At 41.5% G+C, this 22,027-nt stretch overlaps 1 protein-coding gene across 2 annotated transcripts in view; it reads right to left on the bottom strand.

Annotated features, from left to right (window-relative positions):
* PRKCI (protein kinase C iota) overlaps positions 1 to 9,511 on the bottom strand; it is an 83,549-nt gene extending 74,038 nt beyond the window's left edge. For both annotated transcript variants that reach the window (XM_063662417.1, XM_054482052.2), the window contains exon 1: positions 9,121 to 9,511. In XM_063662417.1, coding sequence (XP_063518487.1) covers positions 9,121 to 9,503 — 383 coding nt within the window. In that variant the 5' untranslated portion in view covers positions 9,504 to 9,511. The remainder of the gene's footprint in view (positions 1 to 9,120) is intronic.
* Between the last annotated feature and the right edge of the window lie 12,516 nt (positions 9,512 to 22,027).

The raw sequence follows: 22,027 nt of genomic DNA, 5'->3' as shown, positions 1-22,027 counted from the left end.
TTGGGAGGCTGAGGTAGGAGGACTGCGTGAGCCTGGGCAGTTAAGGCTGCAGCGAGCTGTGATTACACCACTGTACTCAGCCTGGGTGACGGAGTAGGAATGCACCTCAAAAAAAAAAAAAGTGCAAAATACTTATCACGGTTCTTTTTCTTTTGTTCCATTTTTTTCAGTTGAGTTTTTTTTTTTTGAGACAGAGTCTCGCTCTGTCACCCAGGTTGAAGTGCAGTGGCATGATTACAGGCGTAAGCCACCACACTCAGCCTCAGTAACATTTCTGAATAACACTAACTTTAATTCTTTAAAAGCTTTTTTCTTTAATTGACAGAAATTTTTCTATTATATTTCACTAAGATAAGAGATTATTACTATAATTCAATACTGTCTAGAAAATTCTAGCCAATGGCTAAAAATAAATAAGGCTGGGCGCAGTGGCTCACACCTGTAATCCTAGCACTTTGGGAGGCCAAGGTGGGTGGATTACCTGAGGTCAGGCATTCGAGACCAGTCTGGCCAACATGGCGAAACCCCATCTCTACTAAAACTACAAAACTTAGCCGGGTGTGGTGGTGCATGCCTGTAATCCTAGCTACTCAGGAGGCTGAGGCAGGAGAATCACTTGAACTTGGGAGGCGGAGGTTGCAGTGAGCCAAGATCACGCCACTACACTCCAGCCTGGGCGACAGAGTGAGACTCTGTCTCAAAAAACATAAAATAAATCATAAATAAATAAATAAATAAGATATAGAAAAGAAGAGGCAAAATTGCTACTTGCAGATGACATTATCTAGCTTAAAAATTCTAAGACAGTTAAATTATTAGTAAGGTGGAAAGTTTAATTTAAACATACAAAAAGAAAACAGTATATGATAAGTCTACAAGAAGACCCCATTCACAAAAGCACGATTATAAAATATATAGGAATAGGCCAGGCACGGTGGCTCAGGCCTGTAAACTCAGCACTTTCGGAGGCCAAGGCAGATGGATCACCTGAGGTAAGGAGTTCCAGACCAGCCTGGCCAACATGGTGAAACCCCATTTTCACTAAAAATACAAAAATTAGCCAGGTATGGTAGCGCCTTGTCTGTAATCCCAGCTACTCGAGAGACTGAGACTGGAGAATTGCTTGAACCTGGCAGGCGGAGGTTGCAGTGAGCCAAGATCACGCCACTGCACTCCAGCCTGGGTGACAGAGCAAGACTCCATCCCCAAAAAACAAAACAAAACAAAACAAACAAACAAACAAATTAAATAATGAATCAAGCCATTCCATAACATATATCAAAGTTATCTATAATATTACAATAATTAAACCAATAGTGGTATGTGCAAAGATAGATCTCTCCCCTAAAATCAATGAAACGATAGAAAGTACCTACGCACATTGTGGGAAATTTAGTACATAACAGAGTTACCATTTCAAATCAGTGGTGAAAGGACAATCTGTCCAATAATGGTATTAGAATAAATTTTGAAAAAAAAAAAAAAAGTTGTGTCAGTACCCTATAAATGACTAAACCCCAAAATACCAGATTCACTGAAAAGATAATCACTTTAAAAGTTTCATAATAGGCCAGGTGCAGTGGCTCACGCCTAAAATCCCAGCACTTCGGGAGGCCACGGCGGGTGAATCACTTGAGGTCACGAGTTTGGGACCAGCCTGGCCAACATAGCAAAACTCTGTCTCTACTAAAAATGTACAAATTAGCCGGACATGGTGGTGCATGCCTGTAATCCCAGCTACCTGGGAGGCTGAGGCAGGAGAATCACTTGAACCCAGGACGCAGAGGCTGCTGTGAGCCAGGATTGTGCCACTGCACTCCAGCCTGGGCGACTAAGCAAGACCCTGTGTCAAAAAACAAACAAAAATTAGCCAGGTGTTGTGGCATGTGCCTATAATCCCAGCTACTTAGGAGGCTGAGGCAGGAGGACTGTTAGAACCCAGGAGGCAAAGGTTGCAGTAAGACGAGATCACGCCACTGGGTTCTACCCTGGGCAACAAAGCAAGACTCCGTCTCAAAAAAAAAAAAAAAAAAAAAGTTGCATAATAGAAGAAAAATAGAATATTTTTAGATGAAAAACACTTATACCTAAAACAGTAAATCCAGAAACTATCAAGGAAATTTTTTAAAAGGACAGGTTTGATGACACAAAAACGAAAAACTCCAGACTACCAACAGATTGGGGAAATGCTGGCAACTTGAACGAAATGTCAATGTCCTGTCAACAAATTAATAAGAAAAATAATACAATAGAAAATGGGTAAAATAGGAACAGTCCAGAAGAAATACAAATGATCATTAACATATAAAAGATACTTGTAAAAATAAGTTACCATTTTTTGCCAATCTGACAGTCAAAAATTTAAAAGACAGATAACACGCAATGGGAATATATAAGGAAGAAGCTTCACTAGTCCTGTTGTTAAGAATGTAAATTAAGCTCTTTTGGGGAACAATATCAAATTTCAAGATAGGCATATCTTTGACCGTATTTGCAAGAATATGTATTAAATATAAGGAAGTTCCTTCAACATTATTTGAAATAGTGAGTTGATAAAGACAACTTTAAATGTTCATCAATCCGAAAAAAGATTAAACATATTATGGTGGCTGGGCACAATGGCTCATGCCTGTAATTCCTACACTTTGAGAGGCCGAGGCAGGAGAATTGCTTGAGCACAGGAGATTGAGCCAGCCCTGTCTCTACAAAATATATAAAAAAAAATTAGCTGAGCCTAGTGGCATGAGCTAATCCTAGCTACTCAGGAGGCTGAGGTGGGAGGACTGCTTGAACCCAGAGTGGTTGAGGCTGCAGAGGGCCTAGATCATGCCACTGCACTCCAGCGTAGGCAACAGAATCAGACTCTGTCTCTTAAAACAACAACAACTGTAGAACACTACATTACCAACTATAAAGAGGTCTGTCTACCCTGGAATGGAAAGATGACCACGATTTTTAAAATCAAGTTGCAGATGCATGCGTGGAAATATGAACTCATTTATTGGAAAAATAAAAGGGTTATGTCTATGTGTGTGTGTATGCACATACATATCTATACTTATAATTATACCAGTATGACATAGAATATCCCAAACTGTTAACAATGGCTACCTCTAGAAAGTGGGAGCAAGACAGTCATAAAAAATAATGAAATCACGTCTTCTATACCAGCATGGATGGAAATGAAGACCATTATCCCCAGTGAAAAAAAATCAGAAACAAAAAGCCAGATACCACATATTCTCACTTATAAGTGAGAGCTAAACAAAAGGTACACATGGACATAAAGAGGGAATAATAGACATTGGAGACTACAAAAGGTGGGGAAGGGGTGAGGGTTGAAAAATACCTATCGGGTACAGGTAATTTTCTAGGTTTTACTGTTTACTGTTCAGGTGATGGGTACACTAAGTGACCAGACTTCACTGCTACATGATACGAACATGTAAGAAAGAAATCTGCACTTGTACCCTTTAAATATATAAACTAATAAAATAAGGTGGGAGTGAGAGACTACAGGGGAACTTTATATGTGTGTGTGTGTGTGTGTGTGTGTGTGTGTGTATATATCTATATTTTATTTATTTTTTTGTAAGACAGGGTCTCACTCTGTTGCCCAGGCTGGAGTGCAGTGGTGCAATCACAGCTTACTGCAGCCTTGACTTCCTGGCCTCAGGTGATTCTCCCACCTCGCCCTCCTAGTAGCTAGGACTACAGGCTAACTTTTTTGTAGAGATAGGGTTTCACCACATTCAGCCCAGGCTGGTCTCCAACTCCTGGGCTCAAGTGAGTCACCTGCCCTGACCTCCCAAAGTGTTGGGATTACAGGCATGAACCACCGTACCCAGCCTCTTTCTGTATTTCTATATTTTTAAAATTTAGTTTTAGTGCCTTGCCTTTGTGATCTGTATTTGGCCACTGGTGTCATTTTTGTTTCTATTATCATTCTCAGCCACATTCCTACATAGGTTAGCTGTCAAGCATAGTGCTTGCAACACAGAGCAGACAGACAATAAATAATTGTTCCATTCTTTCTGACATTTCCTCCTGAATGCCTCATAAACACCTAGAACTCAAAATTCAGTGAACTGTTTCAGCCAATTAATTAACTTCTCCCACAAATCTCTTCCACATTCCCCAGTCTCTCTTAAACGAGAAACCTATGAGTTGTCCAACTCCCGTCACCCCTACAAGACTATCTTCAACTCTACTGATACTACCCCTTAAAATTTCCACCGAATCCATATACTCTTTTCTCTCTCCTTAAAATCTCTCACCTGGACTATTTCAAAAGCCTCCAAATTAGTTTCATCCATCACCAGTCCATCTCCCATATTGATTTCAAGTGTTCTTTCTAAAATGAAAATCTGATCATGTATTTCTCTTACTTAGAATTTTCATCAAGAGAAAAGTCTAAACTCTGCAGTATGACATTCAAGGGTCTTCACAATCTAGCCCCTGTGAACTTTCTTACCCTCATTTCTCATCAGTGCCCACTTCATACTTTATATCCTAATAAGGAATGAATATGAGACTAACAACCAAAGTGATCTTAATTCTCCAAACTTACCATGTGGTTGTTTAATGCCTATAACACCCACCTAACATCGTTATTCACCAGGCAAACTCCTAGTTATCCTTTAAAAGCCTCAGACATTCCCTCTAGGAAGGCTTCCATCACCCCAAACTCCTCCCCAATATCCATTCCTGCAAATACCTTATATACGTACTTCAAATTTCAAATTTAATTGTTTCCATTGTAACTCTTATATGTCTTTCCCTCCGCAAGTCTCTTGGTTACTTAAAGGCAGAGCCTTACCTACCTCTACATTCTCTGTGCCTACGACAGCATCATGTGCCTGGATTACAGATGTTCAACAATATTTACTAAACTCAGTTTGAATAATCTCTGGTAATATTTGAAATCTTAAGCAAGACCGGAATTTTTAAAATTCATGTTTAAATTAGGCTCATTTCAATCATAAAAAAAACAGACACTAAAGTTGTAAAAGGGGGGTGAGAGTTGCATTAGAAAGCCATCTTGAACTAAGGACCTGTGGGGAGAATTTTTCTGTACAGAGTTGCTTCTTTCTCCTTTGCTTCCTCAGTTTCTGCTTCTTCACATCTTTCATTTGCACATTGTCAGTTCTGGCCTTGCCAGATTCTCCCTGCAACTTCAGCTTCGGTTCCCAGTGCTGACCAATTTTATCTCCATATTTTCTCATTCAAATTTCTGAGGGTTTTTTGTGTTTGGTTTGGGGTTTTTGGCACCAGGCTAGCATGCTCTATTTTTTTCTCTCTCTGGCCAAGCTATGGATCAGCTGCCCTAGGATTAGGTGCCATGGCTGAAGCTCTAAGACCAATCAGCTAACATCCCCCAACCCTCAAGATACCACTTGTATTTCCTCAGAACCATTACTAAATTATATTGCTAAAATAATCTTGCATTTTTTTCAAAAACAAGTCTTGCCAAGACTTGTTCACAGTAAGAAAAATCCTACATACTTCTTCACTGAAGCAGCTATTCCAAATATGCAAAGAGTTAACAATCTTTTATTTCTAGATGTGCACAGAAGGAATCCTCTGTATTGTTATTACTGCTTGACAGCAGTGGTTTAAAAAGAACTTTTACAAGCTTTCTGCAAAAATTTCCATACATATATAAAGAAATGAGCAGTCCAGATGTTGCCTTGTTAAAGTCTATCCCATAATATCAAGTAATTTTATATAAGGATAAGCACATACATTGACAGTTTATCACTAATTAATGAAACCTGTTTCTCTTCCTCCAAACTAATACTACTAGGTAATGATTGAAAGCCCCTCACTGAAAACCTTCCTTGCTAGGAAAAGACAGGTGCACGCCATGAGAAAGGCATCTAAGTAAGATGTGGTGTCCAATAAAATTGAATTTTCAGTGCTATTCATCTCTTGCTTAAAAACTAGATATAAATTGGCTGGGCAAGATGGCTCATACCTGTAATCCCAGCACTTTGGGAGACCGAGATGGGTGGATCACTTGAGGTCAGGAGTTGGAGACCAACCTGGCCAACATGGTGAAAACCCATCTCTACTAAAATACAAAAATTAGCTGGGCGTGGTGGCGGGCGCCTGTAGTCCCAGCTACTCAGGAGGCAGAGGCAGGAGAATCACTTGAACCTGGGAGGTGGAGGTTGCAATGAGCCGAGATCACGCCACTGCACTCCAGCCTAGGCGACAGAGTGAGACTCCATCTCCAAAAAAATAAATAAGTAAAATAAAATAAAAATTAGAAAAAAATTAAATGTTATTAGATCGAGAGAGATTACACGTTTTCACTGAGATCAAGCTTAACAGAATAATAACACTATACACATCTTTGAAAAGAGAGGGCAATTTTTTCACTAAAAAAATGCTGGCTATTAAATGAGTCAACATTCACTGGAAAGAAATATTGTTAGAAAAGGGTAGTGGAGCCAGGTACAGTGGCTCACACCTGTAATCCCAGCACTTTGAGAGGCTGAGGCAGGAGGATCACTTGAGCCCAGGAGTTTGAGATTAGCCTGGGCAACACAGTGAGACCTTGTCTCTATTTAAAAAAAAAAAGAAAAGAAAAGGGTAGAGGGATAGAGGAAATGCTATGTAATAATGGCCCTTCAAGAAGATTGGAGAGAAAAGAAAACTTTTTCAAACGCAGAATGTTCTTACATTTCTTGGCATAAAGGAAGGATTTTCTATTTTAAAATCAGGTAGGTGTTCTAGTTAGCCAACCTGTTTATTAACTATCCTTGTCCATGACTCATTTTAGCTTCATCTATATTAATGAGCAGCTGACTATGTAATACCACAATCATCAGTTTAGACTACACAAACACATAACCTTAACATCTAATTTCAGAGAACAGGAATTTGGTACAATTTAGAGTGCTGATATTGTCTTTAAATGAGGCTTGAAATGAAGGTACCATTAGAAAGCTTTCATTGAGCAAAGACCAGTATAGAATGGGCAAGAGGTTATTTGTGCCTCAGCAAAATTTCACAGATTTTAAAAGACACTGTTACCTTGAATGTCTTGGAAAAATTTTAGTCAAACACTAAAGAAGCTGTATATCCTTATTCTCTTCTTTTTAATAACTGCAGCAATAAGCCAAGATAATTTTCTATCTAAATTCATGAAGTACAGCAAAACTTTGATTTCTTCTCAAAGGAGAAGTTTACAATGATTTTCATTTACTAATTGGGCCTATTTACATGTGTCAAACTAATACAAATGGGAAAATAGAAGCACTAATTTCTTACCTTTCAAAGACTCATTGGAGAAGATGATCTCAATTAATAAGTCAATAATTTATTGAAAGCCTTAGGGCCAGGCGTAGTGGCTCATGCCTGTAATCCCAGCAATTTGGGAAGCCGAGGCGAGCGCATCATTTGAGGCCAGGAGTTCAAGACATGCCTGGCCAACATGGTGAAACCCCGTCTCTATTAAAAATACAAAAATTAGCCGGGTGTGGTGGCACATGCCTGTAATCCCAGCTACTCAGGAGGCTAAGGCAGGCGAATTGCTTGAACCCGGGAGGCGGAGAGTGCAGTGAGCTGAGATTGCGCCACTGCACTCCAGCATGGGTAACAGAGTAAGACCCTGTCTCAAAAACAAACAAACAAAAATAAAATAAAAGAATAAAGTGAAACATCTCATTCATCAAATTACAGGTAAGGGTTTAAAAAAAAAAAGCAAAGGAAGCTTTTTTCTCACCTTGCAAAGTTCATGGCTGACCATCCTCAAATCAAAACAGCTCTTGTGACAACTACAAACTTTAAAAGATATCCACACGTTTCTTGGTACTGATTTAAAATCAAAACCTCCTTAATCAATTTTACCTGCTTAAACACAAAGGTATCATACTGTCCAATATAACTCCAATAAACTACTCCTGCATACAGTCAGGCTAATAATAAACAGAGGCCAGAGGCTTCATGGCAGCAAACTTGAAAGTCCTTACATCAAATCAATACAGCATTTAGGGGCTTAGATTTTCTTTGAAATCAAAACAAGAGAGGCAGTTTGAGAGTTTGCTATCTTCACTGATCCTCTCAGGAATGTAAAAGTATGCATTGCAATTTCAACCTAGCACTGCTTGAGTTTTTTAAAGCAATTTACTTGTACCTGGACAAGCAGTAAGGCAAGCCAAAGTAGCTGGGTTTTCTGTGACTTCTCGGTCTCAAACCTTTATGGTCACACTAACATTTCACGTTTCTAATGCTCCTAAACATAATTATCTCAAAAAAAAATTCAAACCACAACTGAATTTAAAGGAAGGGGGGCACTTTGCGTCACTGATAGAAAATGATTTAACACAATGAACTTAGAACTGGGTTTTTTCTTGTAACCATAGTAAGGGAGTGAAGATCGGAGAATTTAAAACTGTAACTAGGCTAGTCTCCTCACCTTGCATGCAGCATGTCACCCTATCGGGTAGTCGTTGAAACAACACTGAGAAAGAAAGGCTCACAAAATTTTGATTTACACACATGCAACTTAACCTTGACGACACATACGTACCCACTGCACGTCCCTGAAAACGCATCGACTTGATTCTTAAATACAACCCCTATGTCTAATATACTGGCAGTGCAGATACACTACGTGAACACAACGGGGATGAAGGTATATCTAAGAGAACCAGAGGCGTTAGGCCTGCTGGTAATCAAAACGTCCAGCTAACTGAAGCACTCCCGTTTTCTATCCCCACAGCAAACTGAGTTAACTAAGGCATCACTTGGAATCCTCAACTCGCACCCCAAATACACCCAGACTTAAGGATGCAAGGCCCCTACAAAGCTCTCAGGAGGCGAGTCTCTCGTCCACACCAGGTGCACCTACTCTATCCCTAGGTTCCTCCTCGGACCCTACTCTGGCCCCTCGGGTCCCCCCACCGCCATACCTGGGGGCGCCCCCAGTCCTGCATCCCCTTGCTTCGCCCCCACCCCTATCACTTCGTCACTCACCCTGAGTCACCGGAGCCGCCCGCCCGCCCAACCCAACCCGCCCACAACACCTCCAGCCCCTCACCCTCCCCTCCTCCACGCCGAGTGGAGCCGGCCTGTCCCCTCCCGCCCACCGCCCTGCCCCAGGACACTCACCCGCGGTAGTAGGCTTTCACCCGGACCTGGTGGGAATGGTCCCCGCTGCCGCCGCCTGCGACCGTGTGGGACATGGTGCTGCTGTCCCTCTGGGTCGGCATCTCCTCACTCCCCCGCCTCAACGCTGGAGGCCGGGGGTGCGGAGGGGCGCTACGGACTCCGTGGGGGACTCCGCCGCCCGCGCCTGTCGGAGAACCGCGGCCGTCCGCCCACCTACCTGCCCCCCTCGCCCGCAGCGCGGACCCAAGGGTCGCCTCGCCCGAGCAGCCGGAACCGCGCGGCTCCTCCCACTGCCCGTAGGCTCCGCCGCCTCTACAGCCGCCCGGGCCCAAGACACCTCCTGCGTCGGTCCCTCCCACTTCGCTCGCTCCAAAGGCCCACATTCCGGGGTAGGGCGGGCGCAACCATCCAGCCAGCTCAAGGAGCCTCAATGCCGGGCTGAACCATCCTTACGGGGGCAGAGAAAGGGGACAGAGGGAATGGGAGACGCTGATCATGGCATCAAACACGCCGGGAGGGGTGCTTTCACGCGAGCTGTGAAAGAGAAAATGACCAGCTCTAGAACACTAAAGTCTCTTCCCTGCAGGGACAATGGTAGGGACAAATTCTACGACAGCTCACCCTAGCCTCGCAACTTGGTCACGTCTGCGGTCGGCCGACTTGGCACCCGGGATAGATTTGCGTGCAGGTTTCTGGGATTTGGAGTCCTCATGGGATTCTGGGACTTGAGGTTCCTTGCGCGTAGGGTGCCGCGCCTTCCCGCTGGTGAAGTCTGTCTCTCCAGCGTGCTCTCTGGAGCTGTCGGGGTGGAAAACCTGGATCCAGCTTGGGCATCTGAAGGTCCTGGAAATGACTGGGCTTCCTCACGTTCTAGACTTTATTAACTGATGAAGTCTCCCTTCTTCTAATTGCATAAATCGTCTGAATTATACATGTCTTTTGGGGGAAAAAGAATTTAGTTACCTGCTCAGCATAACCTCTTTTATGGAAATAATTTAATAACATGTGTAACAAATATAATAAAGGAAGAAACTCAACCAGAAGATATGATGAAAAACCGATTTTTCTTCTTTGGGGGCCCCCATGTCTAGGCCCTTGTAGACTGCCCTTGCATGGAACAAGAGCACAATGAATACTTACCCAATCAAGTCAGTCAATCCAAGAGCATTTCATTCTGTTAAAAACTGGCTTACCAAAGATTAGAAAGAATCGTCCTTGGCCGAGCACGGTGGCTCACGCCTGTAATCCCAGCACTTTGGGAGGCCGAGGCGGGCGGATCACAAGGTCGGGAGATCGAGACCATCCTGGCTAACACGGTGAAACCCCGTCTCTACTAAAAATACAAGAAATTAGCCGGGCGTGGTGGCGGGCGCCTGTAGTCCTAGCTACTCGGGAGGCTAAGGCAGGAGAATGGCGTGAACCAGGGAGGCGGAGGTTGCAGTGAGCCAAGATTGTGCCACTGCACTCCAGCCTGGGCGACAGAGCAAGACTCCATCTCAAAAAAAAAAAAAAAAAAAAAAAAAGAAACGTCCTTGTAACCTAGTCTCTGACTTTCCTGGGATCTTGGCTCTGACACATAATTTACACTGCCAACTACAGGTAGCATGAATACAGCCCCTGCAGCAGTTCTGGTGCTGAAAGAGTTGGAATAATCAAAGAAATAGCTTTCTTTACGATGATAAAATAGGCTTGGGGGACTGAGTCATCAGTTATGTGTGACACTTCAGCGTGGTACGACATCCTCCAACTGCTACAGACTTGGATTATATACTCTTATTAAAAATTCCCCTTGAGTCGGGCAAAGTGCTACATGCCTGTAGTCCCAGCCTTCGAGAGGCTGAGGCAGGAGGATCACTTAAGCCCAGGAGTTGAAGGCCAGCCTGAGCAACATGGTGAGACCCCATCTCTTACACAAACAAACAAAAAAATCCCATTGAAAAACTTTGTATCAGGTTTTTCAGCAATTGGAGACCTGCATCAGCAAGTTTAATACGGAGCGATTAATTATGGAATATACTATAAAGTATACAGACACCTGTAATCCCAGCTATTCCGGAGGCTGAGGCACGAGAATCGCTTAGACCCAGGAGGCAGAGGTTGCAGTGAGCCTCTGAGACTGCACCACTGCACTCCAGCGAGACTCGGTCCCTGGGCAACACAATGCACAGTGAGATCCTGTCTCATTTTTTTAAAAAAAGATAATTCACATGCCATACAATTTACTCATTTAAAGTATACAATTTGATACTTTTAAGTATCTTCACAAAGTTGTGCAACCATCACCTCTATCTAAACTCAGAGTATTTTCAGCACCCTGAAAGTAACTGCATATCCATTAACAGTTACTCCCCACTCTCCTCAACCTCTGGCAACCAATAATATCTTTTCTGTTGCTATGAATTTTTCTGTTCTGAACATCACTAGTAGCTGGGACTACAGGCATGCGCCACCCACCCGGCTAAATTTTCTGTTTTTTGTATCGCTGGGGTTTCGCCATGTTGCCCAGGCTGGTCTCAATCTCCTGGACTGAAGCCATCTGCCTGCCTCGGCCTCTCAAAGTGCTGAGATTACAGGTGTAAGCCAACGTGCCCAGTGAAGGTTTCAGCTTTTTTTTATGTCCTTGCCAATACTTGTTTTTTTCCCCATCTTCTTTATCATAACCATCCTAGTGGTTGTGAAGTGGTATCTCATTATGGTTTTGATGTGCATCTGCCCAATGACTAATGATGTTGGGTATCTTTTCATGTTTTTATTGGCCATTTATGTATCTTCTTGGAGAACTATCTATTCAGATCCTTTAATCATTTTTAAATTGGGTTGTCTTTTTTCATTGAGTTGTAAGAGTTCTCTCTTTTCTTTTTTTTTTTCTTCAAGACAAGATCTTGCTCTGTTGCACAGACTGGAGTGCATGGCATGATCACAGCTCTCCAACTCCTGGGTTCAAGCGATCCTCCCACTTCAGCCTACTGAGTAGCTAGGCCCATAGGCATATGCCATCACACCCAGCTAATTTTTTTTTCTCATTTTTGTAGAGACTAGGTCTTCCTGTAATGTCAAGACTGAACTTCAACTCCTGGGCTCAAGTGATCTTCCCACCTTGACTTCCCAAAGTGCTAAGATTAAAGGTGTGAGCCACCATGCCTGGCCAGAGGTCTTTGTATATTCTGGAAATACATCTCTTATTAGATTATTTGCAAATATTTTCTCCCACTCTGTGCATTATCTTTTCTTTTTTAATCTTTTCATATTTTTGATGGTATTATTTGCAGCATAAAATTTTTTAATTTTGACGAGGTCTAATTTATCTATTTTGTCGTTGTCACGTATGGTTTTTATTTGTTTTACCATGTGCCAGACTATATGCTATTTATGTTTTTAGTGTCATGTCTAAGAGGGCTATGTATAATCTAAGATCATGAAGATTTACACCTGTATTTCCTTCTAGAAGTTTTATAGTTTAAACTCTTACTTTTCAGCTTATGATCCATTTTGGGTTAATTTTTGTGTGTAATGTAAGTGTCCAAATTGATTTCTTTGCATGTGGATATTCAGTTATCCCACCACCATTTGTTGAAAAGACTATTTTTCTCCCATTTAATTGTTTGCACAATTGTCAAAAATCAAATGACCAAAATTTAAGGGTTTATTCCTGGATTTTAAATTCTATTCTATTGATTTATCTGTCTATCCTTCAACAATAATCACAGTGTCTTCATTACTGTAGTTTTTTAGTAACTTTTAAAACAAGGAAGTGTGAGTCTTACAACTTTGATTTTTTTTTTTCAAGAGTGTCTTGGCTATTCTGGACCCCTTACATTTTCATATGAATTTTAGGATCACCTTGTCAATTTCTTTAAGAAAGCCAGCTGAGATTTTGATAATGATTGCCTTGAATCTGTGAATCAATTTGTGTGGTTTTTGTCATGTTAACAGTATTAAACCTTCCAATCCATGAACATGGGATAACTTTTCATTTATTTAGGCAGCTTTAATTGCTTTCTCATTTTCAGAGTATACATTTTGCACTTCTTTTACTCTTAAATATTTTATTCTTTATAATGCTATTGTAAATGAATTGTTTTCTTAGTTTCCTTTTTGGATTATTCACTTCTACTGTATAGAAATGCAGTTGATTTTTGCATATTGTTGATATTGTATTGCAGAACTTGTTTATTAGGCGAATTCCTTAGGGTTTCCTGTATATAAGACTGTCTTTTTTTTTTTTTTTTTTTTTTTTTTTGAGACAGAGTCTCGCTCTGTTGCCCAGGCTGGAGTGCAGTGGCACGATCTGGGCTGACTGCAAGCTCCGCCTCCCGGGCTCATGCCAGTCTCCTGCCTCAGCCTCCCGAGTAGCTGGGACTACAGGCACCCACCACCATGCTTGGCTAATTTTTTGTATTTTTAGTAGAGACAGCGTTTCACTGTGTTAGCCAGGATGGTCTCAATCTCCTGACCTCGTGATCCACCCGCCTCAGCCTCCCAAAGTGCTGGGATTACAGGCGTGAGCCACTGCGACTGGCCAAGACTGTCATTTTAAAATACAGATTAAAAAATAAATAAAATAAGCCCGGGCGTGGTGGCTCATGCCTGTAATCCTAGCACCTTGGGAGGCCAAGGCGGGCGGATCACGAGGTCAGGAGATGGAGACCATCCTGGCCAACACAGTGAAACCCCGTCTCTACTAAAAAAAATACAAAAAATTATCCGGGTGTGGTGGCGGGCGCCTGTAGTCCCAGCTACTTGGGAAGCTGAGGCAGGAGAATGGCATGAACCCAGGAGGCGGAGCTTGCAGTGAGCCCAGATCGCACCACTGCACTCCAGCCTGGGTGACAGAGCGAGACTCTGTCTCAAAAAAAATAAAATAAAATAAAATACAGATAGATTTATATTATCCTCTTCAATCTGGATGCCTTTTATTTCTTTTTGTTACCTGATCATATTGGCTAGAACCTCCACTACCAAGATAAATAGAAGAAGAGGCTGGGTGCAGTAGCTCATGCCTGTAATCCCAGCACTTTGGGAGGCCAAGGCAGGTGGATCACTTGAGCCTCGGAGTTTGAGACTAGCCTGGACAACATAGTGAAACCCCATCTCTATTAAAAATAAAAACAAGGCCAGGTGCAGTGGCTCACGCCTGTAATCCCAGCACTTTGGGAGGCTGAGGCAGGCAGATCATGAGATCAGGAGATCGAGACCATATTGGCTATCATGGTGAAACCCTGTCTCTACTAAAAATACAAAAAATTAGCCAGGTGTGGTGGCGGGCACCTGTAGTCCCAGCTACTCGGGAGGCTGAGGCAGAAGAATGGCATGAACCTGGGAGGCGGAGCTTGCAGTGAGCCCAGATCCCGCCACTGCACCCCAGCCTGGGCGACAGAGCGAGACTCCGTCTCAAAAATATAATAATAAAAATAAAAATAAATAATAAAAATAAAAACAAATTAGCCAGGTATCGTGGTAGATGCCTGTAGTCTCAGCTACTCAGGAGGCTGAGGTGGAAGGAATGCTTGAGCCTAGGAGGTGGAGGTTGCATTGAGCCAAGATTGTGCCACTGCACTCCAGCCTGAGCAACAGAGTGAGACCTTGTCTTAAAAAATAAATAAATAAATAGAAGAAGAAGTGTGGACATTCTTGTCTTGTTCCCAGTCTTAGGTAGATAGCTTTCAGTCTTTCACCATTAAGTGTTATGATGATTGCTCTAGGTTTTTTGTGGGTGTCCTTTATCACATTGAGTGTCAGTCTATTCCTAGTTTGCTGTTTTTATTATGAAAGGGTGTTGAGTTTTGTTAAGTGTTTTTCCTATGTTCATTGAGATAATCATGTGGTTTTGTTTCTTATTGTGTGATATGGTGTGTTACATTAATTAATTTTTGGAGATAAGCCAACTTTGCACTCCTGGAACAAATTCCATTTTGTTATAGTGTATAATTTTTTTATATGTTGCTGGATTCAGTTTCCCAATATTTTGTTGAGAAATTTTACCTCTATACTCATAACAGATACTGGTTATTGTTCTGTAGCTTTTGTTTTTCTTGTGATGACTTTGGTTTTGGTTATCAGGGTAACTATCCTTATAGAATTAGTTGGAAAGTATTCCCTCTTCTTATGTTATTTGGAACAGTTTGTGAAGAATTAGTATTAATTCTTATTTGAATTTTTGAGAAAATTCACTAGTGAAACCATCTAGTTCTCACTTTTCTTTGTTAAGAAGATCTTGGCCAGGCCCAGTGGCTCATGCCTGTAATCCCAGCACTTTGGGAGGCCGAGGCGGGCAGATCTCGAGGTCAGGAGATCGAGACCATCCTGGCCAACATGGTGAAAACTTGTCTCTACTAAACATACAAAAAATTAGCCAGGCATGATGGCGCGCACCTGTAGTCCCAGCTACTCTGTAGGCTGAGGCAGGGGAATTGCTTGAACCCAGGAGGCAGAGGTTGCAGTGAGCCGTGATCGTGTCACTGCACTGCAGCCTGGCGACAGAGCAAGACTCCGTCTCAAAAAATAAAAAATAAAAAAGAAGATCTTACACTTCAGGAGGCTGAAGTGGGAGGATGGCTTAAGCCCAGAAGTTGAGGACCATCTTAGATAATATAATGTGACCTCATCTCTACAAATAATTTAAACAATTAGCAGATGTGGTGGCACCTGCCTGTGGTCCCAGCTACTCAGGAGGCTGAGGCTGGAGGATCTCTTGAACCCAGGCAGTTAAGGGTGCAGTAAGCTGTGATCACACCACTGTACTCCAGCCTTGGAGACAGAACGAAAGCCTGTCTCAAAATAATAATAAGTTACTGATTCAATTGCTTTTTTTGTTATAGGTTTATTAATATTTTCTATTTTTTTCTTGAGTCAGTTTTGGTAGATTGCATCTTTCTAAGAATTGGCCCATTTCATGTATTAATTTCTTCACATACAATTGTTTATAGTATTCTTTAATATTAGAATTTAATAATTCTTAAGAATTCTTTTTATTTCTCTGAAGTTGGTAGTTATGTTCCCTCTTTCTTTCCTGATTTTAGTAATTTGGTCTTCTTTTTTTTCTTGGTGAGTTAAAATTTATCAACTTTGTTTATCTTTCAAAGACCAATTTTTGGTTTTGTAGATTTTTCTCTATTATTTTCTGTTCTCTATTTTATTAATTTTTGCTCTAACCTTTGTTATTTATTTCCTTCTTGTTGCTTTAGGTTTACTTTGTCCTTCTTTTTCCAGTTTATTAGGATGGAAGTTTAAGTTACTGATTTGAGATCTTTCTTCTGTTTTATTATAGGTGTTTATAGCTATCAAAAGAAATACTCCAAACACTTCTTTAATTGCATCTCATAAATTTTGGTATGCTGTTTTTGCATTTTCATCCATTTCTTAGTATTTTCCATTTTCCCTTGTGATTTTGTCTTTTTATAAGTGTGTTGCTTAATATGCCCATATTTTTGAATATCCCAAATTTCCTTCTGTTATCAATGTCTAATTTCATTTTGTTGTGCTCGGAGGACATGCTTTGTATAATTTCAATTCTTTTAACTTTATTGAACCTTATTTTATGTCTAGCATATGGTCTTCTGGGAGAATGTTCCACGTGCAATTGAGAAGAATGTGTATTCAGTTGTTAATAGGTAGAGTTTTCTACAGATATCTGTTATTAATAAATGTAGTTTATCTTGTTGTTCAAGTCTTCTATATCTTAGTTGGCCTACTGCCTAGTCATACTATTTAGTATTGAAAGTAGGATATTGCAGTATCTGACTATAATTGTTGAAGAGTCTATTTCTCCTTTCAATTCTGTTAGTTTTGTTTCATTTATTTTAGAGCTGTGCTGTTAGGTGCATATGTGTTTATAATTGTTATATATTAATACTTTGGAATTAACGCTTTTTTCATTATAAAATGTCCCAATTTATTTCTAGTAATCTTTCTGGCTTTTTTGTTTTTATTTTGTTTAGAGATGGAGTCTCACTATGATGCTTAGGCTGGAGTGCAGTGGCTAGTCACAGATGCACTCATAGCACACTACAGTCTTGAACTTCTTGACTCAAGCAATCCTCCCACCACAGCCTCCTGAGTAGCTGGGACTACAGCTGCATTCCACCATACCTAGCTAACATTTTTTGTTTTAAACTCTATCTTTTCTGATAGTAATATAGATACTGCAGCTCCCTTAAGGTTGCTGTTTAGATGGTATATCTTTTTTTTTTTTTTTTTTTTTGAGATGGACTCTCATTCTGTTGCCCGGGTTGGAGTGCAATGGCATGATCTCGGCTCACTGCAACCTCCACCTCCCAGGTTCATGTGATTCTCCTGCCTTAGCTTCCTGAGTAGCTAGGATTACAGGCACGCACCACCATGCCTGGCTAATGTTTGTATATTTAGTAGAGCCAGGGTTTCACCATGTTGGCCAAGGTGGTCTCAAACTCGTGACCTCAGGTGATGCACCTGCCTTAGCCTCTCAAAGTGCTGGGATTACAGATGTGAGCCACTGCGCCCAGCCAGTATAGCTTTAAAAAATTTTTTTTTAACTTACCATCTGTTTGCATCTTTAAATCTAAAGTGTATATCCTGTATATATAATATCACATAGTTGGAACTTGTTTTGTTATCCAGTCTGACAATCTCCATCTTTGATTAACTTATTCAATTTGGCCAGGCGTGGTGGCTCATGCCTCTAATCCCAGCACTTTGGGAGGTCGAGGCGGGTGGATCATTTCGGGTCAGGAGTTCCAGACCAGCCTGGCCAACATGGAGAAACCCCGTCTCTACTAAAAATACAAAGATTAGTCAGGCGTGGTGGCATATGCCTGTAATCCCAGCTACTCGGGAGGCTGAGGCAAGAGAACCACTTGAACCTGGGAGGCAGAGGTTGCGGTGAGCCGAGATCACGCCACTGCACTCCAGTGTGGGCGACAGAGTGAGACCCTGTCTCAAAAAAACAAATAAACAAACAAACAAAAAAAGTTATTTAGCTGAGTGCGGTGGCTCACACCTATAATCCCAGCACTTTGGGAGGCCGAGGCGGGGGGATCACCTGAGGTCAGGAGTTCGAGACCAGCTTGGCCAATATGGTGAAACCCCTCTACTAAAAATACAAAAATTAGCCCGGTGTGGTGGCAGCCACCTGTAATCCCAGCTACTCAGGAGGCTGAGGCAGGAGAATCACTTTAACCTGGGAGGCAGAGGTTGCAGTGAGCCGAGATTGCACCATTGCATTCCAGCCTGGGAGATAAGCGTGAAACTCCATCTTAAAAAAAAAAAAAAAGTTATTTAATTCATTTAATTTTTGTTATTTATGTGACTGGAATTTCATCTGCCATTTTACTCTTTGTTTTCTATGTCTCGTGTGTTTTTTGTTCCTCCGTTTCTCTGTACTGCTTCCCTTTGCATTAAGTGAATATTTTCTGGTGGATGATTTTAATACCTTCAGTGACTTTCTAAATATACATATTTTGAGTTATTTTCTTAGTAACTGCTCTAGGGCTTAGGGCTTAGATTATACTTTTTTTTTTTTTGAGACGGAGTCTCACTCTGTCACCCAGGCTGGAGTGCAGTGGCACAATCTCAGCTCACTGCAAACTCTGCCTCCTGGGTTCACACCATTCTCCTGCCTCAGCCTCCCCAGTAGCTGGGACTACAGGTGCCTGCCACCACGCCCGGCTATTTTTTTGTATTTTTAGTAGAGACGGGGTTTCACCGTGTTATCCAGGATGGTCTCAATCTCCTGACCTCGTGATCCGCCCGCCTAAGCCTCCCAAGGTGCTGGGATTACAGGCGTGAGCCACTGCGCCCGGCCCTAGATTATACTTTTTAAATGTATCAGGATCTACCTCAAATGTATGCTAATTAATCCCAATGAGATATAGAAACATTACTTCTATATAATTATTCCTCCCTCTGATATTGCTAATATTTTTGTAATGTATATTAAATATACATTACAAACCAGTTGTTATAATTGTTTATGTAATTTTATGTATTTTAAAGAAGCTAAGACAAGACAAGAAAGCAAGCATTTATTTATAGAGCCTGTTATGTTAACCTTTTTATTCACCATTTCCAGTTCTCTTCATTTCTTTTGGTAGATTGGTTACCATCTGGTATTATTTCCTTACTTCAATACAGCTTTATTCCTACCTGCCTTCTCTGTGAAGTTATTGTCAAATATATCACATACCTGTATGTTATAGATCCAAAAATACAATTATATTCATACAATTAAATAAGTTAAGGAAAGAAAGTAGAAAAAATATGTAATTATACACACATAATTATTTACATAATTACCTTTACCACTGTTATTATTATTTTTTTCTTTTTCCATGTAGATTTGATTTACTGTCTGAGGTAACTTGCTTTCAGCTTGAAGAACTTCCTTTCATGTTCTTATAAGGTGTTTCGGCTCACAGCAGGTTCTCTCAGTTGTTGCTTATCTGGAGATGTCTTAATTTCATCTCCATTTTAAAAATATAGTTTTGCTGGGCCAGGCACGGTGGCTCATGCCTATAATCATAGCACTCTGAGAGGCCGAGGTGGGTGAATTGCCTGAGCTCAGGAGTTCAAGACTAGCCTGGGCAACACAGTGAAAGACCGTCTCTACTAAAAAAAAGAAAAAAATTAGCCAGGCGTGGCAGCATGCACCTGTAGTCCCAGCTACTCAGGAGGCTGAAGCAGGAGAATCGCTTGAACCCAGGAGGCAGAGCTTGCAGTGAGCCGAGATTGCACCACTGCACTCCAGCCTGGGCGACAGAGCGAGACTCCATCTCTAAAAAAAATAAAAAAATAAAAAATAAAAACAAATAAAAAGATAGTTTTGCTGAATACAAGATCCTTGGTCATGTTTTTCTCTTTCAGCACTTTGAAATATGTCATACCACTGCTTTCTGGCCTCCAATGTTTCTGATGAGAAGTCAGCTATTAATCTTATTAGGGGTCCCTTGTACATGAGCCATGTTTCTCTTGCTGACTTCAAGATTCTCTTTGTTTTTCAACATTTTGCTCTTGAAATGTCTGTGTTTATATCTGTTTGCATTTATCCTACTTAAGCATTTGCTGAGTTCCTTAGATGTTGGTTTACATCAAACTTTTTCATCAAATTTGGAAAGTTTTCAGCTATTATTTCTTCAGATATTTTTTGTTTCTTTTTCTCTTCTATCCTTCTGGTATCCCTTTATGCATATGTTGGTGCACATAATGGTGTCCCACATTTCCCTGATGTACTGTTCATTTTTTTCCTCCTTTTTCCCTCTCTGTTCTTCAGAATATATTCACTGATTATGTCTTCTGCTAGTTCAAATCTTGTATTGAGCCCCTATAGTGAATTTTTTTTTTCGATACAGAGTTTTGCTCTTGTCACCCAGGCTGGAGTGCAGTGGCACAATCTCGGCTCACTGCAACCTCCTCCTCCTGGGTTCAAGTGATTCTCCTGCCTCAGCCTCCCAAGTAGCTGGAATTACAGGCGTCTGCCACCACGCCCAGCTAGTTTTTGTATTTTTAGTAGAGATGGGGTTTCACCATGTTAACCAGGATGGTCTCGATCTCCTGACCTTGTGATACACACGCCTTGGCCTCCCAAAGTGTTGGGATTACAGGCATGAGCCACCACACACAGCCAAATTTTTTTTTCTGTACTTTTCAACTCTGGATTTTATATTTGTTTTTTGTTTTAAACTTTCTCTTTATCAATATTCTCCATTTGATAAAACATTTTCATCAGACCTTTCTTTAATTTTTATTTATTTATTTATTTAAGATGGAGTCTTGCTCTGTTGCCCAGGCTGGAGTGCAGTGACGTGATCTCAGCTCACTGCAACCTCCACCTCCCGGGTTCAAGCAATTCTCCTGCCTCAGCCTCCTGAGTAGCTGGGATCACAGGCGCCCGCCACTGCGCCTGGCTAATTTTTGTATTTTTTAGTAGAGACGGGGTTTCACCATCCTGGCCAGGCTGGTCTCAAACTCTTGACCTCATGATCCACCCGCCTCAACCTCCCAAAGTGCTGGGATTACAGGTGTGAGCCACCATTCCCAGCCCCTTTCTTTAATTTTTAAGGCATAGTTTTCTTTAGTTCTTTGAATGTATTTATAATAACTACTTTGAAGTCCTTATCTGCTAGGCCCAATATCTGTGTCCTTTCAAGGCAGTTTCTGTGTGAATGGGTCACACTTTCCTGTTTCTTTGTATGTCCTATAATTTTTTTGTTGTACATTGTACATTTCCATTGCAGCAACTCTGGATACTGACCCCTGGCTCCAGGGCTTGTTGTCATTGTTGTTGTCATTGTTGTCATTGCTTGTTGTCATTGTTGTTGTTTGCTTGTTTATTTGTTTAGTGACTTGGCTAGACTAGTTCAGCAAAGTCAATGTCCCTCACAGTGTGCAGCCTCTGATGGTGCTCCTCAGAAAAGTGCAGTTTTGCAATGCACACTGTCATCCTGACTCTCTCCTCCTCCTTCCTCAGGGATGACAGTGGTTTTCTTTTTTCTTTTTTTTTTTTTGACGGAGTCTCGCTCTGTCACCCAGGCTGGACGGAGTGCAGCGGAGCTTGGCTCATTGCAAGCTCCGCCTCCCAGGTTCACACCATTCTCTTGCCTCAGCCTCCCGAGTAGCTGGGACTACAGGTGCCCACCGCCATGCCCCGCTAATTTTTTGTATTTTTAGTAGAGATGGGGTTTCACCGTGTTAACCAGGATGGTCTCAATCTCCTGGCCTTGTGATACACCCGCCTTGGCCTCCCAAAGTGCTGGGATTACAGGTGTGAGCCACCGCGCCCCACCAACAGTGGTTTTAACCAGGTTCTCTTTGACTTTTTCCCTCATCTCCCTGTCAAGTTTTTGGGTGGTTTATCTTTGTTAATATCACTCCCAGCTGTTAGCCTCTACTAATTACTAGCTGATTGCTCCAGTGGTTTTGACATTGTCCTGTGGCA

The sequence above is a fragment of the Pongo pygmaeus genome, chromosome 2 (genome assembly GCF_028885625.2).
Source record: "Pongo pygmaeus isolate AG05252 chromosome 2, NHGRI_mPonPyg2-v2.0_pri, whole genome shotgun sequence".
In the NCBI taxonomy this organism is placed as follows: Eukaryota; Metazoa; Chordata; class Mammalia; order Primates; family Hominidae; genus Pongo; species Pongo pygmaeus.
This window is presented reverse-complemented; position numbering and strand designations above follow the sequence as displayed.